Here is a 12,349-nt window from a genome sequence, read left to right as displayed (position 1 = left end):
CACACACACACACACATTTACACAAAAATACTCATCAGAGCAGAAAATGGAGAGGACATGGAAACAGGGAAAAGGACAACAGACGTAGCGGGTGGGAGTAGTGTATGATTGAGGACAACAAGATATAGCACGACATTAACACAACAGGGGCAAGGCTAATAGTGACATTAACCCATGATTAATGGAACACAAAAACTGATCACAAGGACACTGTCCTATGCTAGGTATAGGATAGTATTTGCAGGGACCAATACTAAATAAGGATGTGATTAAGATAATCTTATCCCTCCATTACTTAACAGAGCGTAAAGATTAATATTAGGAGAGGTATGATTAAGGAAATACCAGATGTCATATCACGGTACAGAGCATTACTCCAACCTCAAGTGGTTATAGTATGGTATTACTAGATCTTCAGGGAGTTATAGTATTGTATAGAGTACTAACAGAACAGTACAGGTGATGACAGGGTTTACTGGAACAGTAAAATATAATGACTGATGTTAGTAAAGATTATTAGAGGTAGAGGTTATTAATTACATGGTAGAGAATTATATATAGGATAATTAGGACAGGAGAATGTGATATTGGGTCACAAGCTATTTATGGAACAGGTGAGTGTTGTTGAGGTACAGGGCATTAATAGCATAGGGGTATGGATTAAGACGGAGCACCTGTTTGAGATCACAGCTGGAGTTGGGGTTCCTGCGAAGCACGGCTCTGGGGCCGCCAGGAGCGTAAGCAGGGTTTACCCAGGAATGAGAGCGGTCTATTCCCTATTCACCCAGTGAAGGGACAGACAGACAGACACACACACACACACACAGCGAAAGGAAAGGACACAGTCAGAAGGGCACCGATCAGGAGGTAAGAGTCGAGGCAGAGACTGGGCTGACTGATATGGAGGAGTGTGCTGGCGCATGGGCACTCCGGGAAGCAGTCACACAATGGAGCGCTGCGTTTCTGTGCAGGACGCAGCAGGAGCACGGCCTCGCATGTCTGCTCCCAATGGTCCCCTGATCCTCTCATCCCACATAAACAGGAAATCCAGCAGCAGGCAACACACAGAGAGCTCTACACAGGAAGCACCACACAGCCCCATGCTCTGCACACAGCACGCTGCATCACACGCATTTCAAAACTACACCCATCTCAGGCTGGGAAAGAGACAGAGCCTGCAGACTGGGAGAAGGAGAGGCAGGGCCAACCTTGTTGCCGATGATCCTCTGTACCTCCTCATCAGGTGAGGTGGGGGTGGAGGCCAGGTCAGGGTTGGAGTTGCTGATGCTCTTGGAGCGGGACAGGTGGAGGCTGGTGGGGCGGCCTGTTGCCCGGGACAACGTGGCGTAGTGGATAGGAAGGTCGTAGGGAGGCCCGCCTATTGCACAGGTAAGGGAAGAGTTAACACCCACTCCTGCTGACATGTGACTTATACGGAATGTCCATTTTCAAAAACCTCAGTTGGTAAAATGCAAATATGTCCCTGAAACGATGCACTGCACGAAATTAAACTCAAAGCCAAGCCATGAACTTTGACCACACTAATCTCATACAAAAAGGGTTAAAAAGAAAATATATTTGTGAAAATTTGAGAAAGCAGCAAGCCAACTTTTCCTTCATCTAGCTTGAGGCTAAAACAGATTTGACCAGGTGGCTCACCAGAAGGGGGCGACACAGTCTCAGTGGTGGGCAGATGGAAACAGTAGTGGACATAGGAGGTAAGGAGGCTGCTGCGGCCGTGCTGGTCCTGGCTGCCCTCCAGGTTCTTATGGATCTGATTGACCAGCAGAGCCATGGCCTCGAAGGCAGCACGACCCAGGTTTACTGGGGGGGAGAAGAGAGAGAATTACCCCACACACACACACACACACACACACACACACACTCTCAAAGCGAAAGAGATATTTACGAGAGAGAAAGAGTGACAGGGAGGATTACTGCACATGCACACACATGCACGTACGCACACACACGCACCCACATGCACAGATTTGGCTTGCCAGGAGAGCGAGTGGCTTGTGGGAGTGAACGATAGGTGAACAGTTCGTGACACACCGATCTGGCCAGCGATGACAGGAGGGTGGACAATGAGCAGGATGAGCTTGTTCAGCAGCTGATGTAGGAAGCACACACAGGTGTCCAGCAGAGCCCCCTTCAGGGCAGCCATGCTGGCCTTCAGCTCAGCCTCCACATTGGCCTCTGTGATGATCACGTCCTTCAGCCGGAAAGGGAATGAATACTCCTCCAGGACATGGACCAGGGTGAAGAACTTATCCAGGTGAGGGTCCTACACACACACACACACACAAACACATGCACGCGCACATTAAATGCAAGGGTTCTGGCCGTCTCAAACCCCCGTTAACATCAGAAAGCAGGTGTTGTTCAAGACAGTCACCTGAGTATGAACAGAGGAGACAGCAGTCACTTCCACATTAAAGACACTTTTGTGATTATCCACCCACTTCATTCCTGGCAGCTGCACCTGAACAAACACACACACACCCCAGACATTGCACCTTTAACAGTCAGTGTGCTCAATATTACAAAGAGAAATCACAGCTCCTGCCTCAGGCCGAGGCGGATGCCAACCAGATGCCTTACGTCAGGGGTAAGGACGGAGTAGCTGGGTGGAGGTTTCTCCACAGACACAGGCAAGCTGAAGGAGCCCGTGCGCAGGCGTCCATGCTGCATCAGAGGGACCCACTGTGGAGAGATGAATGGAGCACTTACATTTATGGTATTTAGCTGACACTTTTATCCAAAGCAACTTCCAATTTTGACTGAATAGAATTTGAGCAATTGAGCAATTTGAGGAACAGTGGTAACTTCATGGTGTTGCAGCTTGAACTGGTAACCTTCTGATTACTAGTCAAGTACCTTAACCACTGAGCTACACCACTGAGCCTGTTAACCTACTCCACACAGCCATATTAATCCAGGGGACACATCATTACAACACTGTGTAACCAGTTCCATGGTGCTTAGGGAGACCAAGTGGATGCTGAGAAGAGGAAAGGCAGTTCTGGGGGGGGGTTATGGGGAGATTCTGAGAGGGGCAAGACTGAAGAGGGGAACAGAGAGGGGCAGGGCTCTCACAGTGTAGCCCACTGGTGTCTCCAAGGGTGTATTCTGCTTGGGCTGGCAGCTGATGTGGTAAAAGGTGAAAAGGAGATGGTGGTTGTCAGTCAGATTGGCAGGAATCTTCATCTTGACTTCCTCATAGAACTCAGGGGATCTGAGAATGGCAGGGAGAGGGAGGGAAAAACCATGTTGGTGTGTGAGAGCCAGAGTAATTAATACAGCTTATGTACAAAAACCTAAAAGAATCTTACTTGTCATGGTAGATGACTGGGGTGTATGCTTCTTTATAGAATTCTGAGCAGCTGGATTTTCCAAAGATGACCTTGTACAAGAGATACAAGAGCCCTTACAGCCAGGAGATACACCACTCACACTTCCGCTATTACTCTTGAGAAACAAACTGAACATTAAATGGTGGATAAGGACAGCATTGCATTTCATAACCTTTCTAACCTGAAGAGTTCAGAAATTGGCAGCCGTTTTCTGAGCGAAAAAAAAATTGTCAGGTCTCTCTCTCTGTGTGAGTGTAGTAAGTGTGTGGGTGTGTGTGTGTGTGCGCTCACTCACAGGCATGGCCTGGCTGGGGTCCTCTCCCTCCATGAACTGCACCTTCACAGCAATGTTACGCACGGAGCCCTGTCTGCTGCTGAAGTTCAGACTCTGAGGATACACGTACAACAGGTTCCTATACAGGGGGGAGAGATTATTATCATTGTTTTTATTGTGTAACAGCAATAACAATATTAATTTTAACAATTTAAATCTATTTTACCTTTTGTTTACCATACTAATTTCTTCATGAAAGGTTTGGCAATACAAGTGTAAATATTTATCAAGCCAATAAAGCACCAATGTAAGCAAAGACTTAATATTTACAGTGTTGACCCTTCTTTAAGACTTCGGCAATTCGCTTTGGCACGCTGGATACCAGTTTCTGGGCAAAATCTTCAATTATGGAAACCCATTCTTGTCTAATCAGTGCTTGGAGTTGATCACAGTTTGTGTTTTTCTTTGTCCACCCTCATTTTGAGAATAGACCACAGATTCTCAATGGGATTGAGATCTGGGGAATTTCCTGGTCATAGACCCAAAATTTCAATATTTTGTTCACCGAGCCACTTGGTTATCGCGTTTGCCTTGTGACATGGTGCTCTTTCATGCTGGAAAAAACATTGTTCATCACTAAATTGCTCGTGGATTATGGGGAGAAGCTGCTCATGGAGGATGTATTGATACCATTCCTTATTCATGCCAGTCTTCTTAGGCAAAATTTTGAACAAACCCACTCACTTGGATGAAAAGCAACCCTACACATGAATGGTCTCAGGATGCCTCACTGTTGACATGACACCAGACTCATGGTAGTGCTCACCTTTTCTTCACTGGACAATTATTTTTCCAGGTGTCCCAAACAGTCTGAAGGGGGCTTCATCAGAGAAAATAACTTTACCCCAGTCCTCTGCAGTCCAATCCCTACACTTTCTGCAGAATGTCAGTCTGTCCTTCATGTTTTTCTTGCAGAGAAGTGGCTTCTTTCCTGCACTTATTGACACAAAGCCATCCTCCAAATGCCTTTGCCTCACTGTGCATTCAGATGCACTTATACCTGCCTTCTGTCATTCCTGAGCAAGCTCTGAGGCATTTTTCTTTTGTGAAAACCAAAATTTGTCAGTCTCAAAAACTTTTGGCCACGACTGTATATTGTGTGTATAATATATATATATATATATATATATATATATATATATATATATATATATATACATATATATATATATATATATACATACATATATATATATATATATATATATATATATATATATATATATATATATATATATATATATATATATATATATATATATATATACATACATAGATAGATAGATAGAGTGAGAGAAAAAAAAAGAGCCTGAACCTAAAACACGTGTTAAGTAGTTGTGTAAAGTGCACATGCACACATGTTCCATGTTACACCTTCCAGTGACCCCTGCTTTCAGGCAGCCATTTTAATTCCACAGGCAGTCCCTTAGCTGCTGTCCTGGGTCAGATGTATTGGGGCTGTAATGTGTGCAGGATTAGTGGAGGCCAGGCCTGGGAATGGCTGACAGAGACAACAGGGCCAGCATGACACACACACACACACACACACACACACGGTCTGTGTGGACATGGTCAAGGGCATGAAACACAGGCTGTGCTATTCTGGGCACAAACCTGACGATGAAGCAACTGTCAAAGAGGGCGACCTTAAAACGTGTTGAACTTTTCACCAAATCAAACATTGAACAGGTGACTGCAGCATGCATCAGCTCATAAAAAGTGGATTACAAAAATTGATTTCATGTGTGTACATACAGCTATATTGAGTTATGCAAAGGGGGTGTGATGCTGAGTGATCAGACTGGTAGGTTTTGACATTTGTCTGAATTGCACAAGTCAAGGGCACTCATGCGTGCATGTATGCGCGCGCGTGCGCACACACACACACACACTCTCACTCCAGATAGGCACAACAAACATGCTTCCTGCCACTGTGATTGGTCCTCAGCTCCCGTCCACACTGCCCACAGTGTGTATAAAAGCTAAGGAGACCAGCTAAAGAAGGCACGCACATACACAGGACTCATCGCTTCCACAGCTTCCATACACCTTATTTGAGCTTAGACACTTATACACTGCCTCTGTGGTCCTCGGACCACACCCCTTCACTTAGGCTCCACCCAAGGTGTGCCGCCTTAGCCTTGCGATGCCAGCCATCCTGTGCGTGTTCCTGTGTGTGTGGGTGCGGACGTGGGCGGCACCCTCCTCACCTGCATCAGTCGGCGAGGTGAACGTGCTGATGTATGGGGTCCTGCAGTTTAGTGAGTCACTGCACCACGTGCACCAGAGCACCGGCGACAGGCTGTCTCACGCGACTCGCGCCATCAGCCGCACCGAGAGCCTGCTGCAGCGTCTGGGACATGACACAGAGCAAGCGTCCCGTGCTGAACGCCACATCAAGGAGGGCCTCAGCCTTATCCAGGTGAGCGGGTGTGCACACGCATGCTTCGGAGTAGTGGAGTGAAGGGCTTCAGATGCATAAGTTCCAGAGAGATGGGAGGGATTAATGGGCCTCCAGCTCAGCTGAGAGCTATAAGCTACAACACAGTGGACAAACTCTGTACTGCAGCCAAGACAAACATATTCTGAAGTTTACGGAGAGCGGCTTGCTGGAGGGTGAGTGCACTGAGCGGCTGCTGTGCTTTTCAGGCCCAGCTGGCAACGCTGGAGACGCAGGCTCAGCAAACCAGAGGATTGGTCAACAGGGTGGTGCAGGAAGAGGCGGAGTTTAAGGACAAACTGGCCAATCTGGAGGCGAGGCTGAACAGTTCCACCCCTAGCAGGATCAGAGATCTAAAGGTGTGTATTCTGTGCTACATGTTGCTGAATATAGCAGTAGTTCAGCTGAAATACTAAAAATTTTAACAAAATGTACCGACAGCTCAGTGCCAATTCATACCAGCTCATATCATCAAAGTAGTTCCTGGCCAGAATGCTACCGCAGCTTACCCTTCTGTTTCCATGCCAACAAGCACAACTAGCCTTCATTCAACGTCACAGAGAATTAAGTCATCGTTTCGATGTCACGTGACCTGTTTGAAACGCCTCTCTGGGTCAGGAAGCGACGCAGAGGCACAGCATCCTCCTCGGAGAACTGAAAAGCTGGACAGAGGCACAGAGGCGATGGCTGCGGGAGCAGAACCAGCAGCTGGTGGAGCTCCAGGAGCAGAGCCTGGTGAGTCAGCAGGGCCACCCTTCCCTGCCCACCCCCAGGCCCCGCAGCTGGTAGAACAGGCCACTCACGCCAGGGCCTAACGTCTCTTCACAGGACGCGTGGTAACAGCCAGCCCCATCCTCATGCTGGGATGTGCTCCCTTGCCAAGGAGGTGCTGAGCTCTTCATCAACACTCCCATTATGGCGACCAAGCATGTGTACCAATACCAAATCCAACATGCTCTTTCAAAAACACAAGGACTTACTTAAACATATCTTAACCTTTTTGAGGAGGACTTACAGATATATCTTAACCAGCATGACATTTTAGATTTAATACACTGTGCTTTTGTTTTCTAACTTCATAAATTAAAATAAACTATGATTAGTAAATTATTAAAAAAATAAAACCTTTTTTGTACAAATTACTTTGTGGTGTGTTCTTCTGGTACACTAGCAAGTTTCTCTAGTATGGCATAAACAGCTAAGGAGACCCTGTGTCCTCTTCCTCACTGGTGCTGTTCTGACCACAGCACCAGGGCTGCTTGGGTCTTAACAGGGTGGTAGACCACACAACATTTATGCGATACTGACTCATGTACAAAACATAGCACTGAAATACAAAACATTTACATCTTACCTAGAGTGACTTACAATTTCAAATCACTGATTTAGACCAATGTAGTGTTAGGATTCTTGCCCAAGGACTCTTATTGTTGGTGGTGTGGTGCATTTTCCCAGACAGGGGACTAACCCCCAGTGCTCAGATTATCATATCCCTCACTACTACCCCACAAACAGGGCTGGGATCACTGCTGTGGGGAGAACAGCCCTACATAGAAACAGCATCTGGTTAGCTGTGGTCCTGTGGCTGGACACTAGTTGGTGGTGAATCCAGCTGAAGCCCACTAGATCTGGAAGGTCACTAGCTCAGACTGGACAAGGCAGCAGTGCGGGTACAGCTTCCAGCTGTCCAGGAGTTAGAGAAATAGCACCAGGTGTATAATGTGTTTTGACCTAAACTGACAAGTCCACAGACTTTACCAATTAGGTAACGTGCGTGTGTGTGTGGGCATGTGTGTGTGCATGCACGGGCACCGACCTGTACGTGGTGTGAGGAGTGTACACATAGCGGGCGGGGAACTCCAGCACCTCCTTGGTGGGCCGAACTCGCAGGTCAGGGTAGGGCTTTACATGCAGCAGCTCAGGAGACAGGCAGTAGGACGGAGCCTCAGCAGCAGGGGAGATGTCAATCTTTAACTGAGCTGGTGAGAGGGGAAGAGCGAAAAGATGGAAAGGTGCGGGGCGAAGATGGAGCGGAAGACTCCTAAATTAACATTTCCAACCCAAAGCACAAGTGCTACAGAGCCTTACAGTGGGAGGCAGGTGTGGTGGTGAGTACCTGTTACAGGCCTGAGACGCCGTAACACAGAGGATGGCCTCCGCATGTCTGCCAGGAACTTGTACAGATCCTCATCACTCAGCCTATCGCCCTCCTGCAGGACAGACAGACAGACACACACACACACACACACACACGCACGCACGCACGATGCATAGAATTTGAACTGGCATTTAAGTGCTCTCCCTGATAGATTTAGTTCATCATTCTTTCAGAGACATATCGATGAAATGTCAGTTGTCATGTCATGAGTTTTTAAGTACATGACATGTTAAACGCCAGGTAAGTTACCTGAGGAAGAAAAGTCTGTGAATGTAAAGCCAGAAAAAATTTTCCCAGGGCAGGACAGACACACCTGCACACCTGCACAGTCCTGTTTCAGCAAGCGTGCAGGTTCCAGTCAGTGCAGGTTTCTGTGTGAGTGCCTGTCCTACCTGTTCTGGGTCAACGGCGAAAACACTGCCTGTTCTTCCACCCACTGTAAGTGTGGTAAAGCAGACTGGCCTGTTTAAAGAAGTTCGTGACGGTCAGTGTGGCCGGCCGGAAGTTAGTGAAGTTGCACACGTCGTCTCCCACACTCATCCGTTCCAAGCCCTTCTTCTTCCTCTCATTCCATGTCCCCTTGCGCTCTGCAGGACAAAAACGGAAGCTCAGCTTGGCCTGCACCACACCCCGGAAGCGCAGAGCCCCTGCCCTTGGGAGGGGGATTTTGGACTGACCTGTGTCTGAGTCTGAGTCAGAACGCTCCAGGCCCCCCATACTGCTGACAATGTTGAGCAGGTGGATGGCGGTCCAGGCGAAGGGCATGCGGTAAAGTCCCAGCCTCCCGCAAGCCTGTTCTGCCTGCTGCCTCAGCTTCTCCAGCTTCTCTTTGTGCTACACACGGGGAAACACACACACACACGGGTGCATACACAAAAAAATTTGAAGTGAAAATGAGACACACTATCCATTATGCCAAAATCAACACTACTGCACCTCTACCTAGATGCAGCAGAGAGGACTCCACGACAGAAAGATACAGTTTACTGGACTTCGAACATTTCAAAGAACAAAAGCAAATATTGAGAAATAACTGGAAAGTAACATTATCAGACATTTATGGCAGACACATCTGTGGCAAAGCACCAGTGCCAGGACAGCGACACGTACACACACAAACACACGCGCGCACATACATGTACAGTATACACAAACACACACACTTACTTTAGTGGAGTCCGACTCCTTCATGACCATATACGGCTCACAGCATTCTCCTATGTCTCCCTGCTGCAGGACTTTCTCCAGCTGAAACACACACACACACCCCACCTGTGTTCAGTCCCACTTCACACCAAACAGAACAGTACCAGTATTTGCTGCATGAGTGCAAGAAGGACTGTGCCAAGTTTTGGCCCACATTCGTGTCTGTCCACCACTCAGCCTTATGCCCCTCAGTGACAGGTTTCTGAACATCCACCCCTACCTCACCCACAGCATCCCCTGGTGGCCATACCTTGATGACCAGGAAGATGTCGGGAGAGGGGTAGGTGATGGAGAAGATGGCAGATCGGGCAAGGGTGGAGATAGCAATGTGGGGGTTGTGTGGGCGGAGCAGACTCTTCATCTGGTCAGAGTTCAGATCAAAGTGGAAGTTCTCAGAAATCTGCAAACAGGCACAATGCGGGTGTGGAAGGAGACCGGACCACAGTTATTAGCAGCATGCAAACTCCAAAAGTATGTAGTCTAGGCACCAGAACCACTACGTGTACATATCAAAAGCATATGCAAATAACTACACATATTCAAACACCTACGTGTATGCAAATGAGGTAGACAGAGACACTTGTACCTTTTTCTTTTCTTTCACATCGTACAGGGCCAGAGTCCCAAATATTGGTTCAATTTCTATTTCGAACCTGAAGGAGCAAGCAGAGCAGGATACACTATCAGTCTGGCACGTGGGCCATCCAGCTGAGAGGCATCAGGTGAGCATGGCACGTGAAATGAGGGGCATGGGCAGGGCTGCAGGTGTGGACTGAGGACAGAAGACTGAACTCACTTGAGAGAGAGACACTTGACCATGATTCTCTGGCCTGTGTGCTCCCTGGGCACTTCAGGGAGAGAGCACCTCTCCACAGCCTCATCCTACCCAAAAAACATGCACACACACATACACCATGAGGCAGTGAGCTCCATGACGACAGTGCCATGGCAACATTGACACAGGCATTAGAGCGATGTGTACCCAGGCAGCAGATATGGTAATGAGAGGATACAATAATGCATCAGGAGAGGAGGAAGGGGGAAACCATCCACTTCATTTGACTGCTACTGTCAGGTTTGGGGCTGTTCCCATAGAGGAACAGAAAAAATAGCATGTTGCTTTGAACCCACAAGCACCCACACATGCACTAAGGCATTTCTCAACCGAGTCCAAATGGACCAGGAGCCAGTGCATAGTTTTGCTCTCTCCCAGTGGCTAAAGCACCTGACCCTGAATACCTGGTACAGAGGGACTGAGAGCTGGGTTAGAGCACAAACATGACCTGGCTCATAAGACCCTGAGGGCTGGGTTAAGAAACACACAATCCAGTCCTCAGAGAGCCTCACCAGTCCAGTTTTTTTTTTTGTTTGGTTCCCACACCCCATACAATTGAACCAGGCAATCAAGAAGCGCAGAGCTCAACTTAAGGGCTTGGGAGTACTGGAGTCCGGATCGGGGTGAATACGTGGAACCTGTGGGTTGAGATGGCACACCTCATCTGGTGCTGAGTAAAGGGCGAGGAAGTGAGGATTGCGCCCCTGCTGGCGGCACTCTGCATTGCGGTGGTCCACGTCCTCAGCAGTGGCGCGCTCAAGTAGGCAGGGGAGCAGGGCGTCGGGGGATGAGTTCTTCAAGTCGAAGACGCTGGAGGCCCAGCTGCCCCGGGGAGTGTCGTCCATGGACACAGACCTCCTCTTAGGATCATCCTAACACACAAACAACCACGTGAACATGCCGGCCTCAGTCATCCTGAGGCGCTGTCCTGTCTGGAAGCATGGCTATAGAGGACCACACCAGCACAGTGAACACACATATCACATGTGGCCTCAGTGTCAGCCACGTGACCTCACCTGCTCATCCTGCCGGTCAGAGGTGGCAGCCTCGTCCAGCTCAAAGGCCTGCTTGACGAGGCCTCTCTGTCGTTCCCTCTGCCGCTCGCTGTTGTGAGGAGTCTGTATGGTGCTGTAGTGCTGGAATCTGTGGGCGGAGCCTCAGATGTCAGCGCCATACCCCCAAACACCTTTTACAGCACTCCAAAAACAACCACTCTCCACTTCACCCCAAAAAAGTAACACTACCACAAAATGAATGAAAGACAAAGCTCAGCACATGCTCATTGATTGACCCTGGTTTCTACTGTTCTTAAGCCTCACAAATGGCTTTAGGTGAATGGGTGAAGTACTTTAAGACCAATTACAGGCAGAAATTACAACTGGGTAGGAACCGGACATCAACCACTGAACATGGAAAACGCAAATAAGACCATGCTGATTGGTTCCCATGGATTTGCATCATTGGCTAGCCCTGCCTGTTGGGAGTGAGGGCGAGGGAAAGGGGTGTCAAATACTGTACCAGAGAAGTGCCACACCCACCTTCTCTGGATGATGAGCCAGTCATCGGTGTAGACGGCCAGAGCATCCCGCACTCTACCATCCAGCGTACTGTCCAGAGGAATACCCCATTAATCTGAGCTGTCGAGCTATTGTAAGAGTGCATGTATGCACGTGAGTGCGCGTGTGTGTGCGGGGGCGGGTGGGGCATACTCTTCCTCAGGCAGTGCTGGCTCCAGAGTTGTGCACTCTCTTTCCTGCAAGATAAGTTCCAGGTCATCGCTGGGGAACTCCAGCAGCTGGCGGAGAGGCCCGGGCTCAGGGGTATGACTACAAATGTAGTCCTCATAGTCAACCGGCTCCACAACCTCCGTAAGAGGCACCTTGACAAGGGGTCACACACACACACACACACACACACACACACACACACACACACACACACACACACACAATTCAATTCCACCCATACAGAGCCCAAGACACTTCCAGGCCAAGCAACAGTCCCTCCCCATCCAGGTCTC

At 48.6% G+C, this 12,349-nt stretch overlaps 2 protein-coding genes across 12 annotated transcripts in view; one reads left to right on the top strand and one right to left on the bottom strand.

Moving 5' to 3' along the window:
- The window catches only part of LOC113568158 (dedicator of cytokinesis protein 6-like), a 54,571-nt gene that overhangs the window by 15,940 nt on the left and 26,282 nt on the right, over window positions 1–12,349 (bottom strand). For 7 of the 10 annotated variants that reach the window (XM_035529093.1, XM_035529094.1, XM_035529097.1 and 4 more), the window contains exons 3-23: window positions 12,039–12,208; window positions 11,868–11,936; window positions 11,346–11,472; window positions 10,989–11,201; window positions 10,291–10,376; window positions 10,081–10,147; window positions 9,745–9,894; window positions 9,456–9,536; window positions 8,966–9,122; window positions 8,751–8,875; window positions 8,247–8,340; window positions 7,947–8,109; window positions 3,652–3,769; window positions 3,336–3,406; window positions 3,100–3,238; window positions 2,605–2,706; window positions 2,399–2,485; window positions 2,056–2,287; window positions 1,660–1,824; window positions 1,209–1,378; window positions 675–776 (exon numbers count right to left, since the gene is read on the bottom strand). In XM_035529093.1, coding sequence (XP_035384986.1) covers window positions 675–776; window positions 1,209–1,378; window positions 1,660–1,824; window positions 2,056–2,287; window positions 2,399–2,485; window positions 2,605–2,706; window positions 3,100–3,238; window positions 3,336–3,406; window positions 3,652–3,769; window positions 7,947–8,109; window positions 8,247–8,340; window positions 8,751–8,875; window positions 8,966–9,122; window positions 9,456–9,536; window positions 9,745–9,894; window positions 10,081–10,147; window positions 10,291–10,376; window positions 10,989–11,201; window positions 11,346–11,472; window positions 11,868–11,936; window positions 12,039–12,208 — 2,688 coding nt within the window. The remainder of the gene's footprint in view (window positions 1–674; window positions 777–1,208; window positions 1,379–1,659; window positions 1,825–2,055; window positions 2,288–2,398; window positions 2,486–2,604; window positions 2,707–3,099; window positions 3,239–3,335; window positions 3,407–3,651; window positions 3,770–7,946; window positions 8,110–8,246; window positions 8,341–8,750; window positions 8,876–8,965; window positions 9,123–9,455; window positions 9,537–9,744; window positions 9,895–10,080; window positions 10,148–10,290; window positions 10,377–10,988; window positions 11,202–11,345; window positions 11,473–11,867; window positions 11,937–12,038; window positions 12,209–12,349) is intronic. The other 3 variants (XM_035529100.1, XM_035529101.1, XM_035529102.1) reach the window with 1 other exon arrangement.
- Window positions 5,714–7,244, top strand: si:dkey-114l24.2 (uncharacterized protein LOC107990273 homolog). 2 transcript variants are annotated; one of them, XM_035529104.1, is made up of 4 exons: window positions 5,714–6,112; window positions 6,340–6,489; window positions 6,749–6,865; window positions 6,959–7,244. In XM_035529104.1, the coding sequence occupies exons 1-4, from the start codon at window positions 5,837–5,839 to the stop codon at window positions 6,968–6,970; spliced, it is 555 nt and encodes a 184-aa protein (XP_035384997.1). In that variant the 5' UTR covers window positions 5,714–5,836; the 3' UTR covers window positions 6,971–7,244. The 2 variants fall into 2 exon arrangements, with proteins under 2 accessions (XP_035384997.1, XP_035384996.1); XM_035529103.1 differs by having other exon boundaries at window positions 6,749–7,244.

This window comes from Electrophorus electricus, chromosome 8 (assembly GCF_013358815.1).
Source record: "Electrophorus electricus isolate fEleEle1 chromosome 8, fEleEle1.pri, whole genome shotgun sequence".
NCBI classification, from domain to species: domain Eukaryota; kingdom Metazoa; phylum Chordata; class Actinopteri; order Gymnotiformes; family Gymnotidae; genus Electrophorus; species Electrophorus electricus.
The sequence above is the reverse complement of the archived record's forward strand: the minus strand, read 5'-3'. Positions and strand labels throughout refer to the sequence as shown.

Coding starts and splice junctions, on each gene's coding strand:
- si:dkey-114l24.2 (XM_035529103.1), top strand. CDS start 5,837: ATGCCAGCCATCCTGTGCGTGTTCCTGTGTGTGTGGGTGCGGACGTGG. Junction 6,113..6,339: donor AGGGCCTCAGCCTTATCCAG/GTGAGCGGGTGT, acceptor TGTGCTTTTCAG/GCCCAGCTGGCAACGCTGGA. Junction 6,490..6,748: donor GCAGGATCAGAGATCTAAAG/GTGTGTATTCTG, acceptor TCTCTGGGTCAG/GAAGCGACGCAGAGGCACAG.